This window comes from Eubalaena glacialis, chromosome 16 (genome assembly GCF_028564815.1).
Source record: "Eubalaena glacialis isolate mEubGla1 chromosome 16, mEubGla1.1.hap2.+ XY, whole genome shotgun sequence".
NCBI lineage: Eukaryota > Metazoa > Chordata > Mammalia > Artiodactyla > Balaenidae > Eubalaena > Eubalaena glacialis.
Genome location: NC_083731.1, coordinates 65,339,517 through 65,356,165, shown reverse-complemented (window position 1 = coordinate 65,356,165; position 16,649 = coordinate 65,339,517). Strand labels below are relative to the sequence as shown.

Below are 16,649 nucleotides of genomic sequence, written 5' to 3'. Positions count from 1 at the left end.
AATATTATCCTCAAAGTAAACATTGCTATTTTGAGATCTTTTGCTCCTCAATAAATTCGAAGATATTAGCTTAATGTACCTTTATAAGCAACATCGTTAAGAACAGATTGTGCTTACTCTCCAGAGGCCAATTTTCTTTCCTTATTTTAATAAAAACCTGGTCTTTATTCAATCTAATTACTTTTATTGCTTCTGGAATCATTTTAAATTACTACTGAAACATTAATAACTCCAACTTAAAAAAAAAAAACTTTAAAATCACAGAGTTAAAAGAAGACTAGAGTTTAGCACCATATTTCTTTGACACAGGCTTTAATTGATGGACTGCTTTAGGTTGTAAGAGAGTAAGAAGTGAGACCAATTGGTGCTAACATAAATGTCAGCAATTAGCTGAACATTCTAATTAATTCCTCAAGCATTGCTGATAACTGTTATGTACTGGAAAGACATCCCTTTATTAAACTGTAGGCTAAGGAAATGTTACTAAGATGTGTTTTCTTCTCCTCAGTACCGTTGAAATTGTTGAGTCTATTTCAACTTTTATGAGCTTATGTTTCAAAGCTGTTATTGAGAGGAACAAATCATAATAGAAGTGAAATTGTAACAAATAAAATATTCTCTTAGGGTCGTTGCTTATTTGTGTGGAGAATAAATATATTTTGATCCAAGATGCTCCTAAATACAAAGCAATGACTTTAATCAAATATTTTCTGAAAAAGAATCATTATATTGTCTTTAAGAGTCAATTCACATGCTACTTGTGACAGTAGTCATCTGATCATTTACTGAGTTGAAGTTTATAATATTGTAAGATACCTTGAAAAACAAGCTTTTTTCTTTTTGTGTGAAGTACTAATCAGAAGATAGTGGGTTATTTTCTACTCTTATATAATAAGGGACTTACATATAAGCCAACCCATTTTTTAAAAGTTGAATGTAATTTTACATATTTTACTAGCCTTTGCAATCCTTTGATGTATAAGACAAAGGACCAACAATAAGAATAGAACAAAGCCACTTTTTTCCTTTAAGCTCCTCTTTCTCATAGCCTACTCCACTGAAAACCATGATTCCCATTGGTATTTATCCTCATTTGTTGTCCCTTTCGGGAATCATCTGATTTACGCTTGTTCTCTCAAACCTATGGTTTTTATTTCTAGCACAAAAGTCTTTTGAGAAATCTAATTTGACAAATTGTATGCTATCAGAATTCAAGTGTTATAGAACAATTTCATTTGCCTTTTTAAAATTGGAATTCAGCTTGAATTTCCTGTTCTTAATCTGCTATGAAGCACTCTTATTATTAGGGTAAAGGCTGAATTTCCTTTTTACTGACAATGATACAAGAGTTCCTTTTTCCATTTCGGTGCTGGGAGGTGTCATGTTGTTGCCTATTAAATATGTGACAGCTGAGGTGTGAAATTCACTATGTTGCTGTAAAAAATCTGTGTGAACACGTCTTTCTCTTCCTCACTTACCCCCTTCTGTATTGCCAGGATATTAACAGTGAATTTAAGTGATATTAATTAAACTCTGTTCTTATTTGTTTAAAACCCTAAAAAAATTTTAGCAGACAAGAGCATAAAGTATATCCTACAGTAAACTTATGAGACCCAGGAATACAAAAAATGGATGTGTGACTATATATCATTATATTGCATAAGAAACATTTTATTCGTACTAAAGTTGATAATCACCAATACATGTCACAATATGTTTTCACTTTCCTTTAACATCCCTCAAGGCTTTATTTTAGATACATTTCAATTTGAAGGTTAGTGAAGATAAAAGAATAATGTTGAATTCTTTATAAAGTGTAGTGCTAAGGCTATAGAAAACAGTAGATCACCAGACAGGCGCCAGGCCCATGAGAGCCAGTATCATGAGGGTAGGAGCTTGGAACAGAGGTCAGGAATGGCAATAGGCCAGACCTCCAGGGAATAAATTAAAGAAAACAGTCACTGTTTAGTCAAGTTAGAGGGAGAAGCCTTTCAACCTAGGTGCAGAAAAGTCAGGTAGTCTAGAAATTGTAAATGTCAATAATCATATTGCCCACATACTTGCTCAAGCCCTGGTAAATGAGAACTCTGATGCAGAAGTTTCCTGCTACAGTAATAAGTGTAAATCCAACTCAATTTGAAATCCATGATGGATGTAAACCATCTCCCCCTCCGTCCCCTGACTAGTCAATCCCAAGTGTACGTCTCAACATGACTGTACCTTCTGATATACACTCATAAGTGAATAAGGAAGATTCTTTACCTTAGAGTCAACCTTAGTCTAACCCAACATTTATTAAAGTGGGTTCTGTAGTTCCAGATTCTCTGTTAAAAAAAAAGAGTTCCATGATCCAATATATTTTGAAGTCCATATACTGTATGTTGCTCTAGAAGCTACAGTGTTGATTTTTTAACTTTTAACATTTTTGTTCATTTCATTCATGGATTCATTTATTCAACAAAGATTTATTAAATTCATCCTGTGAGTCAGACATCCACTAGATGCTGGGGACAGGATGAGGAACAAGGTAGATATGGTCTACACTCTGAAATCTTAACAGTCTGTGTAGAATGACAGATAGTAAAAATAAGCAACTACGATATAGTGTGGTAAGGACTGAAATAGGGGTGACCCAGGACTCAAAGGGAACATACAGCAAAGCCACCTAATTGGTCTAAAAAGGGTCCACAGGGGTTTTCTAAGAAGTACCATCTGTGCTAAAAACCTGAAGATCAAGTAGAAGTTACACAGGAAAGGAACTTTTAGTCACAGCAGCAGCAGTAATGATCACAACAAATAGTTAAAGCTGGCATGTAATTTTACTCTTTCTATCTGCCATATATTGTGCTAGATACTTTCCCAAGGGTTCTATCAGTAATCTTTCTGGGTAGGTTTTATTATTTACTCAAAATCATATAGTTAATAAGTGGCAAGAACTAGAATTTAAATCCTGTATGGTCTGACTCCAAAGGGTTTTTTCTGCTACTCCACAAACTGCCTTTCAATGCAATTAACTGATTTTGATTAAATTTCTTTTGCTAAGGCAAAAAATGACTTGAGTGATATCTTAAGTTTGCTTTGTCAGTGATTGTCATGTAGTATTTATTAGGGTATTTTTTAATAGAATCACATTTTATATTTTAATAATTGTGATAAAATTTAGCATTTGGGTGGAAGTCTCAGAAGTATATTATGGCACTGAGTTCTGAAGTTCACATTCCAAATAGTATCTTACACAGGGAAGGTACTCAAAACAACACAGTTGTAACTTCACATTTTACTTTGAATAAGTGGTAGGGTAGTTTGAAAAGATAAGTTTGAACTCTTGTAAAGAAAGATGCTACTCACATTTTGGAAGTAATTTAATTCTCTGTACGACATGATCAGGATGGCCGTAGGATTTTTTATTTTTTAGATAGAGTATATGTAGAAGGTGAAGATATGAAATCGAGCTCCTTAAAAAATGTCTGGACCTACCTATGACCAACAGCTTATATACACACATTTTTGGCAAGAATATTCATAGGTGATGTGAACTTCATATCTCATCATGTGTGGAGGTGCATAACATCAAGATAACTCACTATTAGTACTTTTGAAAATCCTGATCTAAAGGAGAGTCAGATAAATAGTAGTAGGTAGACTTAAGAAAGTAAAATGGATTGCCCTAATCCTAGCAGAAATGTTCAAAATCCCATGGTTCCTGGAGTGAGGTGAGACAGTCTTGCTTTTGCACCTAGTGATAGCAGATTGGGCCAGAAAGTGTAATTCACAGACCTGCTTTAATTGGCCACGTCAGCATGCCACTCATCACCAAACTCACCATCAAAATTATTTTTAACTAATCTAAATATTGTATATAAAATACAAATATATATTTTTAATTTCTCCTTTTCACCTTCAGGGAATTATTTTGAGGAGTGAAATGGTCACAAGGGAAATTACTGGAAAAAAAAAGAGAAGTAAAGAACCTGGATAATCTGTAAACTTGGATTAATTCCCAAACCATTGTAATTTATATTGACATCAACAAAATACTATTGCTGACTGGAATTTCATTTGCTTTTTTATTCATTTTAGGGAAAGCTGGATGGCGGTGAAAAAAGAAATGCTCTTGTGTTGTATTTTATTCGTGATCAAATGTCAGTTTATTTCCTTACTTACTATAAAATGTGTTGGTTTAACTTTAGGGACACCACGGTCCAAACCCTTACTCTTCAGCCTTCTGTTAAAGATGGACTTATTGTGTATGAAGACTCACCTTTGGTTAGTAATACAATTATATGAATATTCTCAAACGTATTTTTTTGAATAATTATATTTCAGCCTTTGAGGGTGAGAAATCTCCCATTGGTTCCAATATGTTTCAGTCTTAACTGGAAAACACTCATTCATATGTCATTAGGAGAGTGGATATTTGAATGCAAATTACTGGGAAAATAACATGTTTTCTTATTCTGTTCTTCTCTCTCCAGAGTGAGAGATTTTGATATCCTCTAATGATTACTTTTCTATTCCAGAATTTTGAAAAAAGAAAGAAGTTTGCTGTTTTCAGATGTACAGACTTCGAAATTAGATAATGCTTCTAGAATGTTTTAAAAAATGATTTTAATTAATAAAATATTCGCCCAATGTTTTAGGCAGCTGAGAAGATCATTCCTCAGCTTCTCACATAAGACCCAAAGAAATCTGGCCTGCCAGGCACACCTCTCTGTGTAGATAAATCCTTGGCAGCAATGGCACAAATAAGCCACCATGAGAACCTCTGTGGTTCAGACCCCAGCAATGGGAGTCTTTAGGACCTCCTGCCTGAATTCAACCAGATTGGACCCGACTTTTCTGTGAACAAAGATGTGAAGGCTGGAGTTAGGAGTAGAAGCTACATGTTTTCTCTCTCTCTTTTTTTAAATTCAGCTTATTTTTACGCTAAAATTAAAAAGAAAAACCCTTATTCATTTTTTTAGAATATGTAATAAAATATTTGTGTTGGAGAGAAGCATCTGTGTCTTGATCTATATTTCCTTAAAATTATTTGCCAAAATTATGTAATGATAAAAGTTTATGATATGGTCCATTTTATGTTATATTTCTTACTATGTAAAAAAATAATCTTTGGGTTTACATTTAAATTCATTGACTATCTCCTCCTATGCACTCTTTACTTTTTTTTTTTTTTAAATTTTTGGCCATGCTGCTCGGCTTGCAGGATCTCAGTTCCCCGACCAGGGATTTAACCCAGGCCATGGCAATGAAAGCACCAAGTCCTAATCACAAGGCCACCAGGAAACTCCCTCCTATCCACTCTTTAAAAATGTTTTTAAGGATTTTTCCGAGCTTTTACCTTTCTTCTAATAATGTCACCACTTAGTCATCTAAGACCTAGAACTCTTTCTTATTTTTCCTTTCCCTTCTTCCCATCTAATCCGTTGCCAAGGCTATAGATTATACCTCTGGAAAACTCTTCAGATCAATATAATGCTTTTTATTTCCATTTTTTTCCCATGCCTCCTTCCCTAAAATCAGGTCCTCACACGACTTTTTTACCAAATTGTTATGGTACTTCCCTTTTAGTCTATTCCGCATATTTCTACAGGATTAAATGTACTAACGTGTAGCTCCAAACTCCATTGTTATCATGTCTGAACTCATAAATCTTTAATTACATCCTATTATTTAGTGAGATAAAGCACATATTTTTTGGTCTGGCAGTCAAGTTTTTAGTAGTAGAGACCCGATCTACCCTTTCAGATCCTATTCTCTCTTTTCTTACATTTAACGTCTGCTTCAGCCAAGATAGATATTCATATTCACTCTTCCCTCAGTGGGCTGCAGGATTTCTTGAGTTTGACCATTGATTTCCTTTGTCTTGACTACGCATCTCCTCACCATACATACTGATCTCTTAAAATCATACACTCTTTTAGAGCCATCAAAAGTGCAATGTTCTGCTATCCAGTATTGATTGTGATGTTTCACTCCTCTTAACCCCCATGGAACTTTAATTTGTCTATTCGTTATACTTGTTTTAATACTCCCCTGCCCTGGGGTGTGAAATGTTGTGAATTCCACCAACATAGGGATAATTATGAAGCTGAAGGAAAATAAAGTGATTACTGCAGAGTTAGCAGCTTAGTAACTACGAGAAGCTTTTGGTAAAGATCCATAAATTTTGTTTCCGGCTCTGCTACAGACATTTTTGTGATAGTGTATTTATAACTTACATAAAACCACCTATTATAAATCCAAATCAATGAGTGATGAAATTTTTAAAACGTTTGCTTTCATTTTTTTGTTTATGGTAAATGTTCTGTCTTCAAAGGTTAAAGCAGTAAAATTGGGTCATGTTCTGGTAGTAGATGAAGCAGACAAAGCCCCAACAAATGTCACCTGTATTTTAAAAACTCTAGTAGAAAATGGAGAAATGATTCTAGCAGATGGAAGACGCATTGTTGCAAGTGAGTATAAAAAAGCAACTTTTCTTTCAGTATATGCAATTTTTACATCTCCGGTATCAAATCACACACTTAGCTGGCTATTTATCTGCAAACAACCAGCATAAGTTCAATATAAGTCAAGTTGTCTGTATTGACAATTATTTGTAAAAATCAATATGTCCGAATCTAGCTTTGTCAGTTTCACTTTCTTATAGCCAGAGAGCATCTTTGAGCATTTCAATAGTAGTTTTAGGACAAATCGGCTTCATATTTTTTCTACTCTGAGAATACAAACATATAATCCTTTGTATACTCATCTCTCAATTGTTTGTGTGCAATTTATATTCTTTCATTGTTATCTGGAATTTTTAAAGCTCTACCACGTTTCTGTTACTCATAATATTAAAATTAATGTTATTAATTAATTAATTATTAGCTAATTAATTATTAGCTCAGTATAATTAGAAAAAAATTGCTGGGCATTTTATATCTATCATATATATATGTATGAATATATCGGTGTGTATACATATATTACACACACATACCAGCTTCAGGAAGAAGTTAGTTATTCTCTGTTTTGGAGTATCTTCCTCCTTTTATTTTATTTTTGTTGTTGTTGTTAGGGGAGATGTACATAGATAAATCTCATAAGTCTGTTTAAGCTACAAGGAAAAATTAAGTTTGTCGAAGGCAATGTGAGAACATTTTGTAGTTTCTAATATAAAATTTTTGTGTCATGAAAAGACTTGAAGATCTATAACTAGCCATTAAAAATATACAGTCAATAGTAAGGTAGCCAAACAAGTTGAGACTAATAACTGAAATCTTCAATATTCAAAGAGAGTATATACAGAAGACTCCATAAAAATCTACAAGTGCATCACCACAGAGAATTCTTCTTGGACACTGTCATTGCAAGACTGCTGTTTCTAAGCCTAGGAAACTCAGCACTAATAAAAGTATTCTAACATTTCAGTTTCACAATGAATTTATGGGAAAAAATGAGAATTTGACTTAAACAGCCTGATTACTATCTTTTAGAAAGATCATTCAGACTCTTAAGATTAGAATGCTTCCTGCCCTTTTTAGAGGCATTATGAGGACAGTGAAATGAAAAGAAAGAATTGCTGAAACAAACTTACAGTTAAACAGTGACTCTCTCCTGGTAACCCTTTACATTTTTTTAATATATTTTTGAAGGATAGTCTAGAAGCAAAGGAGTCATCATAATTCTTAAATTCAAGTTTGATTGTAGATGACATTTTAAACACAAGAGCAACTGAAGCTCTTTTGAACATGGTTTCATAAAGCATCACTTCTACGGCTATGTTTCTCATTTTCTTTGCCTTTTAAAATTTTCATGTTTTATTGCTATTTTTATTTTAGTTAACTAATTAAGTAAATTTTGTGTGTGACCACATACCCTTGTGTTTACCACTACTGAAATTAGTGGAGATCAAACGTTAAAACTAATGGTGGTATTAGTACATGAATATATGGCATATTGAAAGGTTACTTTTTGGTATCATAAAAAAATACAAGTATATGTTCTTACAGACTCATCTCAGATAAAACTCCAGGTGTTTCACAACTATCATTTCTTAAAGATGGACAGCCTAAGGCTAAGATTTAAATAAACCCAGATGACAGGTGTTTCTCCTTAAAATAACCATAATAAAGTTTTTACTATCTTAAATTATGGTTTGGACTAGCAGTTCTATCTGAAATGTACATCAGCAAGTAGTATATAATATTCACTTCCTTTAATACCTTAAACATTTGCACGAAGAAAGTTCCAGTCAACTTGAAATTATGTATTTTAAGAACTATGGTAGAATCCCTTGAATGGAAATTAATCACCTTTGCTCTAATGAATTAACGAGGTGGTCAAGACCTTTATTCTGTGTGGTTAAGTTTCAGGGTGCGTAATCTAAACAGGAGTTACTCCTTAGCTACAGAATGAAGGCTTTATGCAAAGTGATGCAGCTGCTGATTGGATAAAAACTAAAGGATGTTTGGATTATCCTTTGCATATTCTTTGGATTATCTATTGTTATAGATTCTTTTTTTTAAAGGAATAATAGCATCTCAAGTCAAGTTTAAGTACCATAAGACAACATTTAGACACGTTTGCTTTTTAGAAGTGCATTTAATTTACATAAAAATGCAAGTTCCCGTATAGTTTAGTATACGCTTTATCAGTATTCTGTTCCTAAGCAAACTTTCTCAAAAATGTTTTTGTTTTCTGCAGCCAAATTGTTACAACCAGATTTCTTAGAGTTGTTTTACAATTGAACAGTATGACTACTTATGTGATTTTAAAGGTATCAAATTCTTGATACTCCTAAGAATTATTAAATATCTATAAAGAATAAATAGAAATTATGTTTTTCAGATTCTGCATTAGTCAATGGAAGAGAAAATGTTGTAGTGATCCATCCTGACTTTAGGATGATTGTTCTGGCCAACAGACCTGGATTTCCCTTCCTAGGCAATGATTTCTTCGGTACCTTAGGTAAAAACAATATTGATGATAATAATAAAAACAATAGCAATAACAGTAAAAATATTGTCTTAGTAACAATACTATAATGGCTATCACTGAATGCTATCATGTGCTGTCATCATCACAGCTACCTTGTGAGAGTATTTGTTATCCCCATTTTAGAGAAGGAGAGTTATCATATTCAGAGAGATTCTTTTTTTAGGGTCAGTCAGATAAGTATTAGAATGGCTTCATATCTATGTGTTTTCTTACACAACTAAACTATACTTTGTTATTTAGGACCTCTTAGAGTAAAACACAAAATAAGGAATGGTTTTTAGTGTTTGTTTGGTTTTCATCACATCCCCCTATGAAAAGGTTTGAGGCCAGCTCTGGGGAGACTGATTCTGGTTGATTGGAGAGGCCCTGGGATAAACTGAAGCATCAGGAGCATTTAAGAAGAGCTTCGTTTCTCTGTGGCGAGTAGGTAATTCTGGATACTGGGCATTCCATACTCAATGTGAAGCGAGCTCAGTCTCCTAGTAGGATTTTTCTTTGTTTTTTGGGGTTTTTTTTAACAGCTTTGTTGGAGTATAATTGCTTTACAATGGTGTTAGTTTCTGCTGTATAACAAAGTGAATCAGCTATACATATACATATATCCCCATATCTCCTCCCTCTTGCGTCTCCCTCCCACCCTCCCTATCCCACCCCTCTAGGTGGTCACAAAGCACCGAGCTGATCTCCCTGTGCTACGCGGCTGCTTCCCACTAGCTATCTATTTTACATTTGGTAGTGTATGTATGTCCATGGCACTTTTTGATCTAGCAATTCCACATAAGGAATTTAACTAGGGATATTCCCTGTGCAATGATTTAAGTACAAGGGTAGGCAATATAGCATTGTTTATAGTAGCATAAAAAAGAAAAAAGAAGAAAACAACCCAAATGTCTATCCAAATGGGACTGAATGAAGAAATTCTGTTATATCCACACAGTAGATTACTGTGCAGCTGTTACAAACAAATGGGATAACTTTACTCATGCTGATACCAAAAAAAATCCTGGAAATATACTAAGTGAAACAATAAGAACAGCGTGTGTAATAGTCTATCATTTGAATTAATAGAGACTAAAAGGCAAGGGGGATATGTTACATGAATATGCTCGACATGCATAGAACTTCTCCAGCAGCACACTCGTCTCTTACGTCCTCTTACCTCGCTGACCTTGCTTCCTGCTCTGCTCTGCTCTGTGCTGCTCTCCTCAGCCCTCACCCTCTTCCAGCCGCTCTGCTCTCCTGCCTCTTGAACACGCCAGCTGTGCTCGCCTTAGCGTCTTTGCGTCAGCTTTACCTGCCATGCTCGTCCCTCAAATATCTGCATTTGCCCAATTGTCCCCTTCTCAGTGAGGCCTACCTGACTGACTTCCCCCACCATCACCATTTCTGATGTCCTATAGTGTGCTTTTTCTTTTTTCCTTGAAACATACAGTTTCTAACATTTGTAATTATTGTTTATTGTCTCCCCATGCCAGAATATAGACTCCATGAGGACAGGGGTTTTTGTGTTTTTGATCTCTGAGTTATATAAAGTACGTAGAGTATTACTTGGCACATAGAAGGCATTTAATGCTTATTTGATGAATGAATGAATAAGGGTTCAAATATAGTTTTATATTAGTGTTACATTTGATTTTCAGCAAAAAAGACAAAAGCTGTTCTTCACTTTTGTATTTGAATGGGTTTAGCTTATGAGATACAAGCATGAAGTTGTCATGGTTGCATTTTATTCAGTTGCTTTCATGAATATATGACAACAATAAAATAATGATTTGAGTGGTTTCTAAGTCAAAGTAAGTTCTAAATATCCTTTCTTTCTAAAATGAACATACCGAATAATGCAAATCTATTTACTTTAACTTCCTTTGGCCCCTTGTCCTTTGGAGTATGAATCAGAATTATGTGAACTTTTATATGAGAAATTCATTTCTCTCGAGTATAGATTATATTTTCTAGTATGTTCTCAGTTTTCTAAATTATGGATGAAATATTTTGTGTTTCTACATTCCTTTTTCCTGATTTTAATTTAGACATTGTCTCTGCAGGTTTACTTTTCCAAAACCTACTTCTAAAGTATATTCTAGCAATCTGCACAAGATATAAATTGTTTAGAGAGTGATGATACTAATTCCCCCTTTTTTAGTATACATGAAGAGCCATGCATATATGTATATAATTTCTGAAGATATTCGTCATGTGTTAAAGTTAAAAATGCAGTCTCAGATCCATATGAGGAGTATTTTCCAATTAATGGAAAAAGAATAAATTATCAAAACTATCTATGTTTGTATGTATGCATTTTAAAAAATACTAATATGTATGGAAAAATGAAGACACTGAACTATTAACACTGGGTGCCTATGGGGGAAGGAGTGGGATTAGCAGAGACACGAGAGGACTTCTCTTTTTTGCTCTTTGTATTTGAATATCTCCCAGTGAAATTGTATTCAAGTATTATACAATTTTTAACAAAAATAAATCTATGTAGAATAAACCACACATCAGTCAGTTTCATCTTCTTTTGCTTTAGTTATTTGCCTTTTTCTCTATACCTATTTTTGGACAGGCTTTCTGTGCAGTTTTACACATTTAAAAATAGAAGTGCTTTGGTGAGCAACCCATGGCTCTTTTAACGACCATTCTGTATTTCCTATGGCATTATAATGGATTAGTTGCATGCTGAATGTGAGTCTTTTTTCTCTTGTAGGTGATATTTTCAGCTGCCATGCAGTTGATAATCCCAAACCCCACTCAGAGCTCAAGATGCTCAGGCAGTATGGCCCCAATGTGCCCGAGCCCATCCTTCAGAAGCTCGTGGCTGCCTTTGGAGAGCTGAGGAGTTTAGCTGACCAGGGCATTATTAACTATCCTTATTCTACCAGAGAAGTTGTCAACATAGTCAAGCATTTACAGGTATGGCACATGCCTACGCTAAAAGTTTAAAAGAAGCCGTCAATCTTGTTTTTTTAGACTGCCTGATTTATACAAAATCTTTCCATTTCTCTATAATTCTGATTCAAGTGATATAATATGAAATGTCTATAATCTAAATGAACATTTTCTGTTTAACCTCTGAATTGACTTTGGCAAGGTTCTGTGCCATGGCCATTACCAAGGAGCTAGGAAACTTGGTGGAGGTTTTTGTGGGGGGGAGGGCGGGCGTGGGAAGACGGGAGAGTGAGACAGCAGGGAAACTTTACTACTGTTTGACTTTATACAACAAGCATATGGTATCTGAGTGAAAAATATTTTCATTTTGAAAAAAAGACTTGGAGATAAAAAACAGACTGGGGGGCTTCCCTGGTGGCGCAGTGATTGAGAATCTGCCTGCCGATGCAGGGGACACGGGTTCGAGCCCTGGTCTGGGAAGATCCCACATGCCGCGAAGCAACTGGGCCTGTGAGCCACAAACTACTGAGCCTGCGCGTCTGGAGCCTGTGCTCCGCAACAAGAGAGGCCGCGATAGTGAGAGGCCCGCGCACCGCGATGAAGAGTGGTCCCCGCTCGCCGCAACTAGAGAAAGCCCTCGCACAGAAACGAAGACCCAACCCAGCCATAAATAAATAAATAAATAAATAAATTTATTTAAAAAAAAAAAAACAGACTGGGAACTAACAGTATTGATTACATACCTGTAAATACTGTGAGAAAATTTTATAAGATGGAGTAAGCGGGCAGGAGAATGGAATTCCTTAGAGCCGTTTGTGATCCATAGTCCACCTTGGTAAAGAAGACAAAAAGCCCATGTAGATTCTGCTTTTATAGCAAATAATGGTTTCCAAGCTAACAGTCACAACCTAATGGCTCTTGACCTCTGCTCCATCCCCACCCTCCAAAGAAAACCTAGAAAGGAAAATAGAAAGCTTTGTTCTGCCAGTAAAACCATGATAAGTCCAGCTCAGATCCCAGCGCCTAAAGAAAATCAAGACAGAGGCAATAAAGGACCCAGACGACCCCACCGGTGTGAAGTTAGCTGTTAGTAGTACTTGTTTTCTTCCCCCTGCTCCTCCCTATTTCTCTATTCTCTGTACTTTTTACGTTCTTCTTCCCTTCTTTTCTTGTTCCTTTATCTTTTTTTTTCATTTAGTCATAGACTTGTGACTTCTCTAAATACTTCTGTATAGATATTCAACACTCTGCTTTATTTAAATAGCATTTTAAAGTTTGGTCAGTCCAGTACTCATTTTAAAAGCAGGAGATTTCAGAAAGTGGTGGAAGTCACCAAACACCAGGATCTGAGTACCGATTTAACATTTGAGAGAAAGAACTGTTCCCCCTCAAATTCTGATATTTATTTAAAAAGAAAAATATTAAGTCATCAGAGCAAACCTTCAAAGAGAAAAATATTCCTCCTATCTGGTTATCTGACAAGGCTGGTAAAGAAAGGTCTGGTAAAGTTCATTTGATCTTTATTGTTCTGTCTGTTTGGGAAATCTTTATAATACCGTGTATTTTATCACATGGTAATAAGGGAATTTTTTTTTTTTTTTAATACAGAAATTTCCCACTGAAGGCCTCTCCAGTGTGGTTAGGAATGTGTTTGACTTTGATTCCTACAACAACGACATGCGGGAGATTTTGATTAACACGTTACACAAATACGGGATACCTATTGGAGCAAAACCTACCAGTGTGCAGCTGGCAAAGGAGTAAGGCAAACCCACTACTGATAAAGTACTCTTGAGTGTTACTGTTCTGGTTCTCAAATGCTGATTATTCTGAATCTACTGTCATACTCTACTAAACTGAGTTGGTGCGGAAATTACTTTCCATGAGTAAATGCTTCAGATACATGTTGCTATTTGCTGGCTGGATTTCAGTTAAATAGCATTATTTATAGGTCTGTAAATTGAGAACTTCAGTTATTTCGAATGTCCCATGAGTAGATGTAATGTAATCAAATAAAGGGAAATATTTGTTTCTTTAACAGCCTCTGTCCTTTTGTTGAATTCCTATGACTCTCATTTTTTCCTAATCTAGTGCAAAATCATTGTACAAACATGAAAGCTACATGAAGAGATAATATGTATTTAGTTAAGATGTTCTTATTTATGTCACCATATATTTTTCTGTTATGATAGTTTTCTAAATTTATAATCATATTAACTTGAAATTTTGGGGTTACTTATTTCAGCTTGACAGATGAAAGAGACAGGGAAAACAAGTGAGTTTTGTTTTATGTGGGCTAGTTGCCTGCCTTTTATTTTGTAATAACAGGCTACGTGCTTAACAAAGAATCTTGCAAATACGATGTTGTTGACCAGAAAGATAATTGACAGTATTTATTAGTAGGGTAATTAAGTCAGTGCAAATTCACTAGAAAACAGTTTTAAATACTCATAACTTATTGATAATGCATCTAATGCTATTTTTGTCTATAAGAAAGTCAATTATCATAAATTCCCAAGGGACAAAAATTACCTTTAAATTATTATATAACTGTCATCTCATATAGGAGGCACTCTCTACCTTTCTTAGAAAAAATTTGTTAAATATAAGTTAATGATTAATCCAGCTATATATGTATATGTGTGTATACATATATACACACACACATACATATATATTCTAAGTCTTTACATCATCATTATTTATTTATTCTTTTAAGTTATTATAAAACTTGTTAGAATATATGCCAATAAAAATAAATTGTTAAAGCTTTAACAATTTCTTCAAGGATTTCTTAAAGAGAAACAAATATTTCCCTTTAGTGGTAAAAGAGCAAGATGGAGTTATGTTAGAAATTATCAGTGAATTGGTTTATATTATTAATAAGATAGTAAATTTTCTTTTTGAGAAGAGTGATTTGGTGTCAGTTGCTAATATATACACTTTTCTGTAAAATACTATTTTACTGATTGATTACCAGTATTTATGGGCATTTTGAAACTAATTTGGTAATTTAATGGGTATGGCTTATCTCCTATATTAGAGAGTTCAAGAAATGTCTTTAATATGCAAACTTCTATTAGTACTCATGTTTTTTACTTCCTTTTTATAAATTATATCTTTAGTTTCAATTGGAAATAAGATGATTTTTATTACCATTAACAAATTTATATAGAGTTCTAACTTCATGGAAACCAGGCTTGTGATTTGAAAATAATTTTTTTGTACTCTTGGACAACTTGAAATAAAAATTCAAAGACATATTAGTTGGTAAGATCAATCAAAAGAAAATTGTTGGCAATTTAAGTTTTAAGGAAGACAGATAAAATGATTTAACTTATTCATTACTGTCTCCAGTTCTAAACTGAAAACTTCTTGCCATGGCTTGTTCATTGTTGCCATGGCAAGTTAATTCCAGCTCTAGTACTTACTTATGAGTGGAAGCAAAAGTACATTGAGCCTGGAAACAAGATGGTCATGCCTAAGACCAGGACGGAAAGAACTAGTTGTCCACCCACTGTGTATAGCTAAAAATAGACTTGTAGCCCATGTGGGGGATGTGTGAGTTTTCCTTCAGGGTGGAGATAATAGTAGACTATGATTTGCGCATTCAAAGCATTTTTTCCTCACCTGTAAATTGCAATGACTTGAGCAGCTCAAAAGTAGTGATGTTTTATTACCCTTTAGTGAAATCCACAGGTTCCATATGTTTTATTTCTATCGAATTATCAGCGTTGTACTTTGAGAGGGTAGCGTGGTAAAGTGAACAAAGCAATGTCCTGGGAATTCGGCAGTTAGTCACATGTTCAACCTGTGTGTCTGGGTCAGACATGAAGAAACAGATTTTACCCTGTTTGTAAAATTGAGAGCATTTTATTCTAGATAGCATAACCATATACCTTTTCACCTAATTAATACATTTTTTAGAATGAAAGGGCACTATTAATAATAACTCTGTAAAAAGAGATGTAAGATAAGACTGTCCTAGTGAGGCCAGAATATATTTTCATCTTTATAAGGTTAATAAGGTTCATTCCTATTCTGACATCCTTTGCATTTTAATATAATCTTAATTTTCTCTCATCTGCAAAAACAAATTAAAAAGAAGTGATACTAACACTTTCTGTTTCCCCCCTAGAGTAGCACAGTTAATAGTAATCACATAGACCTCTGAAGATTTAAAGTTGTCCTCATGCAGTCTTATGATTTGCTTTGACTTTTCCATACCTTTTGCGAAACCTTTTACTTCACTAGACTTTTTGCTACATCAGTTCTTTGAGGGTGCTTCTGCCCATCTCTGGAGATACTATGTTACTGAAGAAGATCCACATTGGATTTCTGTCCCTAAGGAAGAAGGACCAAATGTTTTAATTGCTATTAATATCCTTTTGCCCTGAATGAAAAATTGTTGCTGTTAATTTTCTTGTTCTCTAATCCAATCTTTATTCGATAGGAGCAAAATTACATTGAATCCAGAATAAGATGGTCACATTCACACACAAGATAGGGATGGAGAAGTAATTGACCATCCACTGCATATAAGTAAAAAGAGATGTAAGACAGATGTTGTAGAAGAGGGAAGTTTTCATGTGTCTTCTACAGCACCTTCCTCCTCAGCTGAAATCAGAATATACTTTGGCTGTTTGGTGATGTCCCGTTAGTGCTCTTTAGTGAAATTCCTAAGAGAGATCCTGTCACTTTCCCTTTTATTCTCCTAAATAGTGCAGTGATGCTACCTATCCCATAGGTCTCTGTACATTTTTTTAAAAATTTATTTT

The 16,649-nt window shown here is 34.4% G+C and overlaps 1 protein-coding gene across 7 annotated transcripts in view; it reads left to right on the top strand.

The window, feature by feature from the left end:
- The window catches only part of VWA8 (von Willebrand factor A domain containing 8), a 364,541-nt gene that overhangs the window by 192,849 nt on the left and 155,043 nt on the right, over positions 1-16,649 (top strand). For all 7 annotated transcript variants that reach the window (XM_061170620.1, XM_061170619.1, XM_061170622.1 and 4 more), the window contains 5 exons: positions 4,191-4,266; positions 6,320-6,455; positions 8,833-8,952; positions 11,690-11,895; positions 13,480-13,631. In XM_061170620.1, the coding sequence (XP_061026603.1) occupies positions 4,191-4,266; positions 6,320-6,455; positions 8,833-8,952; positions 11,690-11,895; positions 13,480-13,631 (690 nt within the window). The remainder of the gene's footprint in view (positions 1-4,190; positions 4,267-6,319; positions 6,456-8,832; positions 8,953-11,689; positions 11,896-13,479; positions 13,632-16,649) is intronic.